Source organism: Coenobita brevimanus, chromosome 54, assembly GCF_032717465.1.
Source record: "Coenobita brevimanus isolate Jiangsu-jjx chromosome 54, ASM3271746v2, whole genome shotgun sequence".
Taxonomy (NCBI): Eukaryota; Metazoa; Arthropoda; class Malacostraca; order Decapoda; family Coenobitidae; genus Coenobita; species Coenobita brevimanus.
In genome coordinates this window covers 6,156,928-6,175,189 of record NC_137007.1, presented here as the reverse complement: position 1 = coordinate 6,175,189, position 18,262 = coordinate 6,156,928, and the positions used below count along the sequence as shown (strand labels likewise).

Sequence of the window (18,262 nt, the reverse complement as noted above, 5' to 3'; positions counted from 1 at the left end):
TTCCCACCCTAAGAATGTCCTTTGTCTGTTCCTTAGTCGTCAACGTATGGTCCGTCCGGGTCCGAGGCGCTTTATTCGCTTTTTTAGTTAGTTCTTTTTACGGGGTGGGGCACTAACCCACCACCAACCCTTTTAGTCGCCTCATACGACAAGCAGGGATACTGGGGGAGTATTCTTGAAACCCTCTACCCCCACCTGATTAAATTTTGAGTCAAACTGGGCCAATGCCCAGGCTGTAGGCAAAAAAAAAAAAGAAAAAAAAAAAAAAAAAAAAAAATTTGTTCACCATAACTCCTTTCAAATTTGTCTTATCAATATGAAACCAAAACCTGAAGGTGCATGTTTCAAATCTGCATCCTATGACATGCCTCATTACATCAGGGGGGTCACCCCCCAGTTAGCAGTAGGGGGGTCAATATCAGGTGGGTCGGGCCTAAAATTTCAAATGGACATAAAATTGTCAATTTTCACTCGCTTTACTTCAAATTTGATAAGTGACATCTTTGACTAGACATCCTGTTGTGTTTATACATCAGCACTAACATGCTTGCCAGGGATGGGTTTGCTATGCCACGTCACCACTTCTTGTAAAGTTTAGTACGATATTTTTCGTAATCAAGGGGTTAAAAATCATCTCTAGTTACTCATCCACTACAATTATACGTTTATTTATTCTGACTAACAATAGGTGACTTTATGAAATTTGAAAATTGTCTGTATAGTAGTAATGAATAGGATATACAGTACAAAATTATGTTTATGGTAAAACTAAAATATACATTTTAAATATTAAAAGTAATCCCTCTACTGTCCGGATGCCCACTTTCCGGACATCCCCACTAACCGGACATAATCGTCCCGGGATCCAATATTCCCAAATGGTCCAAAAACCGCAAAAAAAATTTTTTTTGGGAAAAAAAAAAAAAAAAAAAAAAAAAAAATTCCTGCCCATAATTTGAACTTGGCGTGCGCGGTGTGGGACAGCTTTGTTGTGGCGCCTCATTCCTCTGACATCCGCTAGAGCGCCCCTGCATCCTCCCCACTTTCCGCCTGTCTCTTGTCATGAGTGAACACTCGTCATCATGGCTGCCCACGTGCTCACTTTTGTGGTGGTGCCTTACCTGCTGCAGGCACTCCTGCTGCTCTCGTGCCTCTCCTTCGTGTGTGTGATGATGGCCCCGCCGCCTGAGAAGAGGAAGAAAGTGGTACTGACTCTGGAGAAGAGCGGGAGATATTGGAGAAAGTAGATGCGGGATGGTCTTCTTCACGCATCCTCTGTGAGTTTAACCTGGCCTGATCTACTTTGCTTGATATTAAGAGATCCCGAGACAAACTCATGCAGTACACGGCTGACTTCTCGTCAAAAAGCAAATGCAACATGGAGAGGAAGATGATGTTTACTCCCAAGTTTGCTGAAGTCAACCGCTCCATGTTGATTTGGTATCGACAGCAACATGCTGCTGGTGTGATGGTATGTGGTACGGAGCTGAAAGCTGCTGCTGAGAAGTTCGCAAGGCTTCACGACGCCCTAGACTTCAAGGCATACGAAGGTTGGCTCTTCGCATTTAAGTTACGGCATGGCCTCACCAACCGTATGTCTCATGGCAAAGCTTTGGACGCTAACGAGGATGGAGTAGAGGAGTTTCGGCACAAGGTGAAGGGCTTAATCGACAGGGAGGGCCTCACTCTCAGTCAAGTCTACAACGCTGACGAAACTGGTTTATTCTATCGCTCTTTGCCTACGAACACTCTAGCCGAGGAGATGGAGAAGCGTGTACCTGGCCGCAAGCTCTCCAAGCATCGACTATCTGCTTTGTGTTGTGCCAATGCTAACGGCACGCACCGGCTTAAGCCCGTTATTGTCGGCCGTGCAAAGCAGCCTCGGTGTCTTCGTGGGGTGATGGATGTCCTTCCTGTCATCTGGTACCATTCCCTGAAGGCATGGTTCACAGCCCAGATCTTCAAAGACTGGTTCCACCGCCTTTTTGTCAAGGAGGTCATACATTACCAGATGGAGAAACTGGGAATCCCATGTGACCAGGTAAAGGCCCTCCTTTTCCTCGACAATGCACCTACCCACCCATGTGACAAGGACTTGGTGGCTGAGAATGGGCGCATTAGGTGCATGTTTCTGCCACCTAATACTACTGCTCTCATCCAACCAATGGACCAAGGAATGATCGTGGCAACGAAGCGCCTATACCGACGGAAGTTCCTGGACGAGGTGATGGTTGTTCTCGAGGACGAGGACGAGCGCAAGGAGGGACGGGACATGCGAAGCCAGCGGACTTTGGAAAACCTTCACCGCTACATCAAGTCTGCCATTTACAACTGGGCCAATGCATGGAAGGAAATCCCTGTCAAGACTCTAGAAAATGGTTGGTCTCGTCTGCTTCTCGGAATGGATATGGAGTACGACTTCCTAGGTTTCGACGTGGATGACTTCCATGCACGTCTACAGGCGCACGGCGACGATGTTGATGTGGATGAAGTGAGTGAATGGTTGGATGACGACGAGGGCGATCCTGGGTATCAGACCCTGTCTGATACTGAGATCGTATCTTCAGTTGCAGGTGTCAGTACCCAGCTTGAAGATTCCGACAAGGACAGCGACGATGATGCGGACTCCTCTCAGCATGACACAATTCCAGCCATCCCCAAGCTGAGTGCACTCCGGGAACACCTAGAGTTCGTTCTGCACTACCTGGAACACCTGGACTGCGACAGGGAGATGGGGCCCTTGGGACTTGTGGAGGAAGCGTGTGCTTTCTGGCAGCTCATCATAAATCGTCAGAATCGTCGTTCCTTGCGTCAATCAACAATTGACAGCTTTTTCAGGTCCGTGACCCCCGCTGTGCCCAGCCCCGGCTCCACTCCGTTGCCTCCCCAAGACAGGCCCTCATATTCCGAGCCACAGCCCAGCACATCAGCCACGGTGGAGTCACCGCTCGACGTGAGTTTGCGTCTATCTTCTGAGTCGTCTGCAGTGGGTATGCCATCACCACGACCCAGCGACGCACCCCTCGGTCACCTGCCAGCGATACTCTCAGACTCCGACAGTGATTAAACGGCAAGAACTTCTCCACTAGACCACATGGGAATTTAGTGTTGTGCAGTGAAAGAAAAACAGTGCATACAGTATTGTAAAGAAATTAGAAATTTGAGTGAAAAGACAAAATTTTTGGACTAAACTTAACGTAACTAAACTTGTGATTTGTTTTGAAATTGGTTTTATGAGTGGAAAGACTTAAAGTGCAGAGTGCAACACTTATTAAGTTACAATGGAGCATAAGTAAGACAAGAGTGCGCAGTGTGAAGAGAATGGACTTCTGAGTACGAATGACTAAGTTCAGTGCAAGACTTCATGAACAGTGTACTGCAAGTGCTTCAGGAAATCCTTCTTACTGTCAGAGTCCGAGAGGAGGCGGTTATTCATCGAGATGGCCATGGACTTGCTATAAGTAGGGGGAATGTTTCATACTGTACTCTGCTGTATTTTCCATACTATACTTACCTCAAACACCTCATTTCACTCTTTTATGTCCCTTATTGGTGTGAATATGTTGTGTCTTAGGTGCTATGCACGTGCAGTAGGGAGGTGTTTTTCTGAGTTAGGCTAGATTAGGGTCCATAACTACCAGTCCAGGAGCCAGGGACTTGTAAGTACCCAGAATGTTTAATATTGTATGACCCTACCACAAAAACCTCATTTTATGCTTCTTTTGCATTTATTTCAGTCTTTTATGTCCCTTATTGGTGTGATTTGGGTCTTAAATAGGTGCTATGCATGTACAGAGGGATTTGTATACGTGTTTTTCTGAGTTAGAGTCCACAAGTACAAGTCCAGGAGGCTGGTGCCCACTATCCGGACAGGACCACTTTCCAGACATGCCCATGGCTCTATTACGTCGGATAGTGGAGGGATTACTGTATGTTCGTACATTAGACTATTTTTACTACAAAAAAAAGGGTAAATCATTCACTACTGCAGAAAAATGAATTAAATTATTACGCTTCACAGCTCACACTTGACAAATTGACACACCAGTCCACCTCTATTCCTCAGCTCTAACCTTCTCAGTCCTCACTCCTCAGTCACAGCCAGACTCCTGCAACAACTGTGACAACCCCATCTTGAGCAAGTCCATGTTAAGTTGTTAACCATCATAAAAACAAACTGCTCAAAGTTCTCAAAGGTCAGGCTGGTTTGCAGGCAGGTTTGCAATTGTGAAAGTACTTCAACAAACGCAAAACCGCAGATTTGCATAAAATTTGTTGCAAATGCAATCTGCAACCGAAATCACACTTCCACAATTGCGGAACGTGCTGTTTGCGGAAGTGATTAAGGAAGTGCCCAGCTCTGTTAACAAGTGCCATCTTCAGTGTTTCAAAAGCATGAGACTGGTCATTAGTTCAAACAAAAAGTTCATATTTCTTAGGTACCGGTAATTTAGTCACGGAAGCGGTGATCTATGCATAACCTTGAATAAATTGCCGATTATAGCAACTCAGTCCAAGGAAACCCTTTACATCATCAGTACAGGTAGGTTCTGGGAAGTTAGGAACTGCATTAACTTTCTCATCTAAGGTATGAATTCCTTCAACGTCAACCACATGTCCATGAAATTTAATTCTCTTATGTAGAAAGTTGCATTTACTGAACTTAACCTTTAGACCTGCCATTTGGAGGGTATCAAAAACTTGCTGTAGCTTGGCAAAATGTTCATGGACTGATTTAATCATTACAATGATGTCATCTAGATGTGCAAAAGAGAATGAATGATCATACTACTAAATACAGAACGAATATTCCTCATAAATACTGATGGAGCATTTCTAAGACCAAAGGAAAGTCTTTTGAAATGATAGTGGCCAGAAGTGGTACTGAATGCAGTTATGGAGCAAGATGACTCTTCCATTTCTGCTTGCCAGTTGCCACTACGTAATCATGCGAGGTGAAAACAACATTATTCCTGCCAAGTGATTCCAGTAAATCTGTTAAGACTGGTAATGAGGATCAATCTGTAGAGTGGCAGAGTTTACTTTGCAATAGTCAACTAAAGATTAAATTCAACTTCTTTCTTGGGGACCAGGAAAACCGGACTATTCCACGGACTGACGGGGTGTTCAATGATGTCCTGATTTAGCATAACCTGGGACTATCTCATCAGTTTCTTTTCATAAGCTATGGGGTAATCTATATGCCGGGAAATCAACTGGTTGAGTACAGGGAATCAATTCAATATTATGTTTAATCATACCAGTCTTACATATAGATTCACCAGGTAAGGCCACAACATCACTGTTCTCCTGCAAAAGATTCATTAACTGTTCTTTATACTGTACTGAGGGAAGTCATCCAGATCTACTTGCAAGGTGAGATCAGCTGAAGACGTCATAGCAGAAGCTTTAGAGTTCTAAATGGTATATACACCAGGCAAATTATCATTATCATCATCATCATCTTTAGCAGTTACAGAGAATGGTATTTCTTGGCACACCTTTATGGCCAATGGGTACACAAGGAAATCGTCAATCTCAGTACCACTTTTTTGTTTTAGTGGAGCATTTGTTATATTTAATAAGTAGAGATACTACAAATTATCCTTCAGCATAGAAAACAATGCTGAATCATATGTTAAACCATTCACACAACACGTCCCAGGTAATGTTAATGCATTCACTTCTTCTTTCGCACCAATAACACAGACAGAGACTTTCGTGAATTCGTGTGGCAACAAAACTGTGCACCATTTTGTCATTGCTCATTTCATCTCTGCATATTACAAAATTTCTATCTATCTACTGCCAGACGCATTAATCCCACATGGGGTGGCCACATACAAATCGCCTCCACCTCGCCCTGTCCCCTGCCATTTCACTGCCCTGCTCCCAACTCACACCCCCCTCTCTCATATACCTCTCCACTCCATCCCTCCATCTCATCCTTGGCCTCCCCCTCCCACTCTCCCCCTCCACCTCACTCACATACACTCTCCTCGTCAGGCTCTCACTCTCCATCCTCTCCACATGGCCAAACCACCTCAATGTGTTTCTCCTAACGCTTCCTATCACATCCACATTCACACCACAATGCTCCTTCACATCCTCATTTGTCAATCTCTCCATGTGACTCCACATGCTCCTCTCAAACAACTCATTTCCACAGCTCTCACTCTTGACTTCTGTCCCTCCACCAATGTCCAAGCTTCACTTCCATACGTTAGAGTTGGTATCATAATACTGTCATGTAGTAACTTTTTCACTTCCATGCTCACTTCCCTGTTTCTTATCACTGCTTTCAAAGAACCAGCAACCTTTCTTCCTTCCTGTACCCTTTCAAGCACTTCACCCTCTAAAGTTCCATCCTTACTCATCACACTACCCAAGTACTTAAACGTACTCACATTTTCCATTTCCTCATCATCCAACCCCACTGTACATTCACTGGCTTCACTTCTCTAGATGACCATAACTTTACTCTTCCCTACACTCACCTTTACATCCCGTTTCTTACACTCTCCCAAACTCATTCACCAAGCCTTGCAGCTTTCCTTCATCTTCATTTAACAACACAGTATCATTTGCAAACAACAGTACAGGGAGTTTCCAAACACTGCCCTCTCTCATTGGGGCCACTCCAACATCCATTGCCCTACCTTGTATCTCTTTTATAACCCCATCCAAACAACCATGGAGACATGACATATCCCTGTTTCAACCCAACCTTCAAACAGAAAAATTCACTCAGTTCACTATCCACACACACTGCAGCCCTTGCACCCTCATACATACTCTTCACAGCATTTAACAACATCCCCTCTACTCCATATATTCTTAATACTTTCCACAATCCTTGTCTACCCACCCTGTCATTCGCTTTCTCCAAATCCATGAAGGCCACATACAATTTCTTTCCCTTCTCTAGAAACTTTTCCACTGAAGATCTATGAATGAATATCTGATCTACACAATCTCTTCCCTTCCTAAAACCTCCCTGTTCTTCTCCAACTAATTCCTCTGTTATTTCCTTAACTCTGTCAATAAGTATCCTACCATATACTTTTCCTATTACACTAAGAAGACAAATGTCCCTATGATTACCACACACTTCTTTTTCCCCTTTCCCTTTGTACAAAGGAATAATTATACCTGACTTCCAATCTTTCGGGACTCTACCTTCCTCCCAGGCCAATCTGCACATCTTCCTCATCCATTCTACTACTATCTCTCCCCCATGCTTCAGCATTTCACCACACAGTCCATCAATTCCTGGGGCTTTCCCCATTTTGACTCTCTTCATTGCTTTCACAACTTCTATCCTACTGATTTCTTCCAGTCTTTTCACCTCCCTCCTCCCAGCCATTCCCCAGCCACTTATACTTGCATTACTTTCATCCTCTATGTTCAACAATTCCTTAAAGTGTTCTCTCCATCAGGTCACTTTTTCTCCCTTCTCCACTAGTAATCTACCATTTTTATCTTTCACTCCCCTATTAACTTCATTGCCACCCTGCCTAACTCTCTTTACCTCTTTCCAGAACATTTTCTTACAGTCCCTCCACTTTACACTCAGATTCCTTCCAAATTCCTCGTCCAATCTCTTCTTACTCTCTCTTACTAATATTTTCACCTCTCTCTACCTTTCTACATATAACTCTCTCTTCCGTCTCTCAACTTCTTCCACACCCCTGTTTCTCATCCATTCATTATATGCTTTCTTCTTTTCTGCCACAGCCTGTCTCACCTCTTCATTCCACCATGCTGTTCCTTGCACCCCCTTTCGTTTCTCTTCATCCCACACACACCACCTCACATGCTGCACAGATTTCTTCTGTGAATATCTTGCACACACCTTCCACGTCCCCCATCTGCTCCGGTTCATATTTACCCAATCGTTCCTCCAATTCTCTCTTATATTCTGCCTTTTTCCCATCCTCTTGTAACCTTTCCACTCTCTTTGCATCAACTCCTTCCTCCCATCCTTCCCTTTTTCTATTTCTCAATTTTACCTGGACCTTGGTGGTTGTCAGAAAGTCCACTCCCCCAACCTCTATATACTCTTGCATCCATAACACATCTTTGCATCCTTTCATCCACATACACATAATCAATCATTGCCTTCCTCTCATTCAGTTCATCACCCACCCTTCTCATTACTCGCCATGTATACCTGTGGATCATTTTGTGCCTGAAGAGGGTATTTGCTATCACCAACCCAGTCCCACCACAAATGTCCACTGAAGCACTGCCATTCTCACCTATCTCAGCAGGCACACCCCACTCACCAACTACTCCATCCACCTTCACATTCCCCACTTTACCATTCATATCACCAATCAAAAACACTCTCTCATTCCTTTCAAACTTTTCTATGCACACTTCCACATTTGTCCAGAACTCTTCTCTCACTCTGCTTGCACGATCTTGAGTTGGCACATACACACACATAATCACTCACATTTGTAGTCCAACTTTTAATCTTACCCACACAATCCTCGTGCCAAGTGATCCATACTCTCTTATATTCTCCTTCCATCTGTTACTCACAACAATATTTACTCTCTTTTGCCCTCTCATTCTCACCTACTCCTGCACATATATCCCATGCATACTCCCATTCTCTCACACTCTCTCCTCTCCATTTAGTTTCAGTTAATCCCCACTTTTGCACCCTCATGCACCTGGACAATCTCTCTCTCTTTCACTTCATCATTTGCACCCCATACACTCCATGTCACCATCCGTATCATGTCCTTTGTTCAGTTCTTAGTTGTCACCTTTTGGTCAGTCCTGGTCCGAGGCTTCTTATTCGTATTTTTAGTTAGTTGTTTTCCGGGGAGGGGCACTAACCCTCTGCCAACCCATCTGCTGTCATGTAAGAACACCTATCAGTTGGTTATAGGTTACCACCCAGCGTTGTAAATGCTTTCCTGGTTTACAGGAAAACATTTGGCTTGCCACTCAATGCAGAGCTACCCTAAAACAGAGTACTGTACCTCTACACTGAGTGGATGATGGGCATCCCCACCTACCAGTATATATATATATATATATATATATATATATGTATATACAGTAATCCCTCCAATATCCGATGTAATAGAGCCAAAGGCATGTCCGGATAGTGATCTTGTCCGGATATTGGGCCCCAGCCTCCTGGACTTATACTTATGGACCCTAACTCATAAAAACACCTATACAACTCCCTCTGGACATGCATTGCACCTATTTAAGACCCAAATCACACCAATAAGGGACATAAAAGACTGAAATAAATGCAAAAGAACCATAAAATGAGGTTTTAGAGGTGAGTTTATACAATATTAAACATTCTGGGTACTTACAAGTCCCTGGCTCCTGGACTGGTTTGAACCGCCAGTTTGCAGTCCAAAGTTAATCCTCTGCACTCTAAATTCTAATTTCTTAACACTGCACAACACTGTAAATTCCCGTGTGTTCTAGTGGCGAGGTATTGCAGTTTATTCACTGTTTATTCATAAAAAACAAGCACCTGTGACCAAACATTGACGTCCAAGGACCGGACAAAGGACACTGCAATTGGAACGTGGAATGTAAGGGGAGCGAATGATGAGGTGAAAGAGAGAGAGATTGTCCAGGTGCTTGAGGATGCGAAAGTGGATGTATGTGGAATAACTGAAACAAAATGGAGAGGAGAAAGTGTGAGAGAATGGGAGTATGGATGGGGTATATGTGCAGGAGTAGGTGAGAATGAGAGGGCAAAGGAAGGAGTTTGTATAGTTGTGAGTAAAAGATGGAAGAGGAGCATAAGACAGTATGGATCAGTTGGATCAAGGATTGTGTGGGTAAAGTTGAAAGTTGGAATACAAATGTGGGCGATTGTGTGTGTGTATGCACCAACGCAAGATCGTGCTAGAAGAGTGAGAGAAGAGTTCTGGACAAATGTAGAAGTGTGCATGGAAAAGTTTGGAAGGAATGAGAGAGTGTTTTTGATTGGTGATATGAATGGTAAAGTTGGGAATGTGAAGGTGGATGGAATAGTTGGTGAGTGGGGTGTGCCTGCTGAGATAGATGAGAATGGCAGTGCGTTAGTGGACATTTGTGCTGGGAGGGGGTTGGTGATAGCCAATACCCTCTTCAGGCATAAAATGATCCACAGGTATACATGGCGAGTGATGAGAAGGGTGGGTGGTGAACTGAATGAAAGGAAGGCAATGATTGATTATGTGTGTGTGGATGAAAGGATGCGAAGATGTATATTGGATGCAAGAGTTTATAGAGGTTGGGGGAGTGGACTTTCTGACCACTACTTGGTGGTGGCCAGAATTAAAGTCCAAGTAAGATGGAGGAACAGAAGAAGGGAAAGACAAGAGGAAGGAGTAGTTGCAAGGAGAGTGGAAAGGTTACAAGAGGATGAGAAAAAGGCAGAGTATAAGAGAGAAGTGGAGGAACGACTGGACAAATATGAATTGGAGCAGATGGGGGACGTGGAAGGTGTGTGTAGAATATTTACAGAAGAAATATGTGCAGCATGTGATGTGGTGTGTGGAAGGAAGAGAAGACGGAGGGGGGTGCAAGGAACAGCGTGGTGGACTGAAGAGGTGAAACAGGCTGTGGCACAAAAGAAGAAAGCATACAATGAATGGATGAGGAATAGGGGCGTGGAAGAGGTTGAGAGGCGGAAGAGAGAGTTATATGTAGAAAGAAAGAGAGAGGTGAAAAGATTAGTAAGAGAGAGTAAGAAGAGAGTGGATGAGGAATTTGGAAGGAATTTGAGTGTAAAGTGGAAGGACTGTAAGAAAATGTTCTGGAGAGAGGTGAAAAGAGTAAGACAGGGTGGAAGTGAAGTTAGCAGGGGAGTGAAAGATAAAAATGGTAGATTACTAGTGGAGAAGGGAGAAAAAGTGAGCAGATGGAGAGAACACTTTTAGGAATTGTTGAACGTGGAGGATGGAAGTAATGCGAGTATAAGTGGCTGGGGAATGGCTGGGAGAAGGAGGGAGGTGAGAAGACAGGAAGAAATCAGTAGGATAGAAGTTGTGGAAGCAATGAAGAAAGTTAAATCAGGGAAAGCCCCAGGAATTGATGGAGTGTGTGGTGAAATGCTGAAGCATGGGGGAGAGATAGTAGTAGAATGGATGTGGAATATGTGCAGATTGGCCTGGGAGGAAGGTAGAGTCCCGGAGGATTGGAAGTTAGGTATAATTATTCCCTTGTACAAAGGAAAAGGGGAAAAAGAAGTGTGTGGTAATCATAGGGGCATTTGTCTTCTTAGTATAATAGGAAAAGTGTATGGTAGGATACTTATTGACAGAGTTAGAGAAAGAACAGAGGAATTAGTTGGAGAAGAACAGGGAGGCTTTAGGAAGGGAAAAGGTTGTGTAGATCAGATATTCATTCTCAGATCTTTAGTGGAAAAGTTTCTAGAGAAGGGAAAGAAGTTGTATGCAGCTTTCATGGATTTGGAGAAAGCATATGACAGGGTGGATAGACTAGGATTGTGGAAAGTGTTAAGAATATATGGAGTAGATGGGAAGTTGTTGAATGCTGTGAAGAGTATGTACGATGGTGCGAAGGCTGCAGTACTGGCGTGTGGATGGTGAACTAAGTGAATTTTTCTCTTTGAAAGTTGGGTTGAAACAGGGATGTGTCATGTCTCCATGGTTGTTCAATCTGTACATGGATGGGGTAATAAAAGAGGTACAAGGTAGGGTAGTGGATGTTGGAGTGGCCCTGGTGAGAGAGGATAGTGTTTGGAAACTCCCTGTGCTGTTGTTTGCAGATGATACTGTGTTGTTGAGTGAAGACGAAGGGGAGCTGCAAGGCTTGGTGGATGAGTTTGGGAGAGTGTGTAAGAAACGGAATCTAAAGGTGAATGTAGGGAAGAGTAAAGTGATGGTCTTTGAGAGAGGTGAAGTCAGTGAATGTACAGCGAGGTTGGATGGTGAGGAATTGGAAAATGTGAGTACGTTTAAGTACTTGGGTAGTGTGATGAGTAAGGATGGAGGTTTGGAGGGTGAAGTGCTTGAAAGGGTACAGCAGGGAAGAAAGGTTGCTGGTTCTTTGAAAGCAGTGATAAGAAACAGGGAAGTGAGCATGGAAGTGAAAAAGTTACTACATGACAGTATTGTGATACCAACTCTAACGTACGGAAGTGAAGCTTGGACGTTGTTGGAAGGACACAAGTCAAGAGTGAGAGCAGTGGAAATGAGTTATTTAAGAGGAGCCTGTGGAGTCACATGGAGAGACAGGCTGACGAATGAGGATATAAAGGAGGGTTGTGGTGTTGATGTGGATGTGATAGGAAGCGTTATGAGGAACATACTGAGGTGGTTTGGCCATGTGGAGAGGATGGAAGGTGAAAGACTGACGAAGAGAGTGTATGTGAGTGAGGTGGAGGGGGAAAAAGGGAGGGGGAGGCCGAGGATGAGATGGAGGGATGGGGTGGAGAGGTATATGAGAGAGGGGGGTGTGAGTTGGGAGCAGGGCAGTGAAATGGCGGGGGACAGGGCGACTTGGAGGCGATTTGTTTGTGGCCACCCCAAACGGGACTGAGGCGTCTGGCAATAGATAGATAGATAGATAGACCTGTGGCTTGCACTGCTATAAGCATCTGCTCTCGATCGGATTTAGGCTGTGACTGTTGATGATGGCAGGGTAACAGAGTTGCCAGATCGCAATGGCCACATTACCAAACTCCTCAATTTTCATTATCATTTTTAATTTTCATTACCAAATTCATAAAGGTAGCATCTATTCTTCACTAATTATATACACAAGTGGAAATACATGTAATCACTCTTCTTATAATTAACAGCATGTTGATTATTATCACGCTATATAGCCTACCAAATTAATCAGAGAGAGCAAACAATCCACCATCTCCATCCTGTGTATCTTCATACAGGTGAAAAATTCATTTGGTAATGCATTATTCTGATTTATTACCAAACGAATTTTTCATTACCAAACTGGCCCACACTTGGTAATGAAAAATACCAAATGGCAACCCTGACAAGGGAGGGGGGAGGGGGGAGGAAGGAAGGGGTGAAGGGACCATGGTGTAACAGCTGTTCGGCGCCACGCGGCAATTTCAAATTACGGGTGGCAAAAAATCAGATTTTTTTCGAATTTTTTGCGTTTTTTGGCCCATTTTGGGAATATTGGAACCCGGGACGATTATGTCCGGTTAGTGGGGATGTTCGGATATTGGGCATTCGGATATTAGAGGGACTACTGTATATATATATATCGTGGCTCAGTGGGTTAGAGCACTCCGCTCTGACCGTAGGGTCGGAGGATCGAATCCACCCAAGGGTCACTGGTAGACATCAGGAAGGGCATCCGGTCATAAAATGCTACACGCTCCAAACCAAAGTCCTCTACCCAGGGGCAACGCCTTAGCCCTTATCCAAAAAGGGGTACCTGGTGTAAAACTCACTTTTATATATATATGTATATACAGTATATGTATATACAGTAATTGTTTATTCATTTGTTTTTCCTTCCTTAGTTCTGTTATTGTATTTAAAAAAAAAAAAAGAGAAAAAAAAATACTGTACCTCCTGGACAAGAGATGGCCACTGAGGAGCCCCCCAATAATCCTGATATTTGTTTCAAAGACAGAGACGTTGATGTTGACGTCAAAGTTTGCTCTCTCCAGTATGAGACTGACAACACGCTGAAACTCAGTCTGGTTGCCCATCACTGCCAGGGTGTCCAAAGCATCAATCAGGGTCAGTGAGTAGCTGCAGCAAAGGGATTGAGGTTATGGTAAGGTCACATTCATCTACCCAGTCATCTATGTCATTGTAATGTACAGTACTGTCATGGACAATAATAATGCTACACTTTTTAGTTAAACAATTATGAAATTTTTACAGAGTATATTACAAAGTTTGTTACACTCAAAAGAACGCATCAATGGATTCTGAAAGTCAATGTTCAATGTCTTGTCATTTTCCAATGATGTGTATCAGTATTTATATCTGCAAATGTACTTGGGTTACACAATACATCACCATTATGAAAACACCATCAGGTTAGGGTGTGTCATTTTGGGAGGTGAAAATTAATTTTAGCAAATTTCTTCAGTGAGGGGTTTTAAAACTATGTTTTTGGATGTGAAAAATTCAAATCTACAATAATTTTTGTGATAGAACAACATTTAGCTTGATAAATCTACGTTTGATTAAAAGGCTCATGAACTGTTCTCAGAAAACAACATATATTATTTTTAGCTTCTCAAAATGTGAGGTGATGCTATACAAATTTTAGTTTCTCTACATAAAACATATCCTAGTATGCATAAAACATATCCTTGTAATCACTAGAAAGTAATGACATCAGCTAAAAACAATATTTAAACATCATGTTTCATCAAATTTTGCTTTGATTCATTCTTGAACATCAGCTGCTGACTTGCCTCTTGGCCTCTGATATAGCACTCACGTGTCTCATGTGTATACACCCTGCCTGTTGCGTTTGTGCCTTGTTTCACACACCTCTCTATAGACTGGGCATGACAGGACCACTGTGGAACTTGCATGGGCTCGTCAATGAACTTCTTTACTTCCACTGAAGTCAGTTTACATGTCAAAGGAGGTTCATATACCCCATCAGACCAGTCTATCAGCTCCAACAGGGAAGAAGCACTGGGGCTGATGGAAGGTGTCTTCCTGGGATGTACTGAAAGATCTCCCAGTATGTCATCATCTCCAACCCTCATGTCAAAAAGTTTTTGGACACCAGCTCTCCTCTCCTCACTGTCATCTAAGCACAAGAGTGTCTGGATTATAATTTCGCTGAATGCATACTATGCTGAGCAGTGGATGTTTGGCAAAAAAGCATCCACTACAGCCTTCTTTTGCAGCCTAACTAGCCGTAGCTGAAACAAGATGTGGCGTGGACCTTCCACCCATGAGTGTTTTACTTTGATGTTGAACCAGCAGCGGTAGTACACTCCAATGATGTACAGTATTCCACTACCAGTCTTAAGTTGTTGAGGGTTTTGCCTTTAAGGCTATTTTTTGAAACCCAAATGCAACAAAGCCTGTTTGCTGTTGTCAACCACCTTAAAGGGCTCACCGGACCAATTTCAAAAAAGGCCAGATCTGTGGGAAGTTAAACTGTCCTTATGGCCTCTGCGATCCTATACCGGTACGCTTGATCAGTAGAGAGATCCTTCACGACATTGTCACTCAGTGAAATTAGGGGCTCTCCAATTGAGTTTGGCAAATGAAAGATCAATTTCAAGTTCTGTAGCAGTCTAGCATCTTGCCAACATTACCTGTCCACTTATTGTAAGACAAGGTCTTCCCATCCTGTGCTGTAATCAAGTGTCGCAAGGGTAACTCATTAATGTGGAAGGCACAAACCAACTAGATCAGCTTGCAGCACAGCTTGAACTCTACCCAAAACATGGAACCACCTTTCCATCCAGTGTTAACATTTGTAGAATTGCCTCCAATGGCCTGCAGGCTTTTATCGATGCCCTTCTGCTTCATGAAATCTACAAGATTATCAGCAATAACTTCAGCAGTTTTTTCCCCTTTGAGCCTTTCTCAGGAATGAAATGGTAGAGATATCTTCCACCTGGCTCACTGCAAACAGAATAACGCTCTTCTCTGATGATGCTGGGGAAGTGATGATATGAACTGTCGGCTTTCAGCATAACTTTAGTTTATCTTGACAGCCATCAAAAAAGATGCAGTCAATTTCACCCTTCTTACAAAGATCATCAAATTCTCGATCCAGGGATTTCATAACTTTTTCTTGGGCCCTCTTGACTTTATTGTGTTCAACTACAGATATCTTGTCTTCTGTGATAAAGCCGGCATCCATAAAGGCAGCAGTGGTGAAGGCAGCACTGGCACGCAGGCCAACACCATATCTGATGCTCCACATTGCAACATTAGGTATTTCTAATGTGTTGTACTCTGGCTCTCTATTGGAAGTGAAGACATGCTTGGTATTTCTAAAGTCACTTCATAACTTCCATCCTTTCCATCTTAAGCATCAGCTATTTGTCCTATTTTTTCATCATCAGAGAAGATTATTTCATTTGACAGTACCGAAACATCCCGCTCACTTGTCTGCTTATATTGAGCAAGCATTCTTCTCTCGTCTTCTTGCCGCTTCTGCTTTTTGACTTGTCTGTTGTGCTTAGGCAGTTCTGGCAAGCCAATCTGATGTTGTCCAATAGAACCAGTCTTGTCTCTCTAACCTTCAATGAAAGCAAGTCCCTTCACAGGGGTCTCCATATCCTTACGGAACGTATAGTTAATGCGAGCTTTTTTGCAACCAGCATCTGTGGGGCAGCCAAATTCAGAGTGGAGAACAATTTTACACTTGCAAATGAGGATGTCAAAAAGCCTGTCAAACTTTTCAGTGAAAGCCTCTTTGACATCTAGCTTTCCTCTCCCAAGAGATATGTTTCTGGTCTGCACCTATCTCTCTTGGATCTTGTCTAAGATTGTGACTCTTAAATTTACAATGGGGACTACAAAAGAACTGTTTGCTCGTTTCCACTTTTCAAGCACTTTCGGGTAGATGTCCTTTGTAAGACTGGCTGCTGAGTAGTTTCTCACATCCTCACCACTTTGTTCTCTTTGCAGTAACCCATATCTCAGAACATCTCACAGAGTTGGGAGTTCTGAGGGCAACAAATCTCTGCCAGTTCCAATTAGGCTGCTCATAGGCAAGAATGTCCCCAGTCTTGTTCTCTGTTTAGAAGCAATTGTAGGTCAATTCCCACTGGTTAGGATGGTAGCACCGATGGACAAGTAATCTATAACACACTGATGAAGATGTTTCTATCTACCTATCTATTGCCAGATGCCTTAATCCCATAATGGGTGACCACAAACAAATTGCCTCCATGTCACCCTGTCCCCTGCCATTTCACTGCTCTCCCCCCTGCTCACATCCCCCTCTCTCATATACCTCTCCACCCCAACCTTCCATCTCATCCTTGGCCTCCCCCTCCCTTACCCCCACATCCACCTCACTCATATACACTCTCCTTGTTAGTCTCTTGCTCTCCATTCTCTCCATGTGGCCAAACCACCTCAATGTACTTCTGCTAACGCTTTCTATCACATCCACATTCACATCATAATGCTCCTTCACTTCATTATTTGTCAGTCTGTCTCTCCATATAACTCCACATGCTCCTCTTGAATACTGTAACTCACTTCCACTGCTCTCACTCTTGACTTGTGTCCTTCTAACAAGGTCCAAGCTTCACTTCCATACATCTGAGTTGCTATCACAATGCTATCATGCTGCAATTTTTTTTACTTCCATGTTTACTTTCCTATTTCTGATCACTGCTTTCAATAAAACAGCAACTTCTCTTCCTTGTTGTACATTTCAGGCACTTCATCCTCCAAACTTTCATCCTTACTCATCACTCTACCCAAGTACTTAAATGCACTCACATTTTCCATTTCCTCATCATCCAACCTCACTGTACGTTCAGTGACAACATTTCTCTCGATGACCATAACTTCACTCTGCCCTACATTCACCTTTAGATCCTGTTTCTTACACATACATACATACATCATCCATCATCTAATCCTGGGTTGCCCCATGAGGAGTGTAAGAGTCCAGAGCTAGGCAAGTTGGTCCTGACATTTAAGATGACAGTGACCAGCCTCATTCATCCCTGGGTGGCATTAAGTGAGCAATAAACCTCAACCATCCCTTGGATATAAACCAGCACAGGCTCAATCCAGTTGGAGCACCTTAATCACCCACTATGCCACAAGGTGCTATAGATTGGTTACATGGTTACCACCCAGTGTCGTAAATGATTTCCTGGTGTACAGGAAAACATTTGGTTTGTCACTCAGTGTAGAGTCACCCAGAGACAGACAGAGGAACAATGACTGAAGGAAAGAAGGATATAAGAGGAAGGAAGGAAAGAAGGGCATAAGAGGAAGGAAAGAATGAAGGAGGGAAGAGAGAAAAGGGCAACCACCCGAGAACAACACTACACACTCTCCCAAACTCAATCACCATGCCTTGCAGTTCTCCTTCGTCTTAACAATACAGTATCATCTGCAAACAACAATACATGAAGATTCCAAATGCTGCCCTCTCTCATTAGGGCTACTCCAACATCCATCACTCTACCTTGTATCTCTATTGTAACCCCATCCAAATACAGATTGAACAATCATGGAGACATGACACATCCCTGTTTCTATCCAACATTCAGACAGAAAAATTCACTCAATTCACTATCCACACACACTGCAGCATTAACTCCCTC

General features: G+C 43.3%; 1 protein-coding gene across 1 annotated transcript in view; it reads right to left on the bottom strand.

Moving 5' to 3' along the window:
• The window catches only part of Edem1 (ER degradation-enhancing alpha-mannosidase-like protein 2), a 99,238-nt gene that overhangs the window by 72,442 nt on the left and 8,534 nt on the right, over nt 1–18,262 (bottom strand). The window contains exon 3 of the mRNA XM_080273386.1: nt 13,545–13,730. Within this exon, the coding sequence (XP_080129512.1) occupies nt 13,545–13,730 (186 nt within the window). The remainder of the gene's footprint in view (nt 1–13,544; nt 13,731–18,262) is intronic.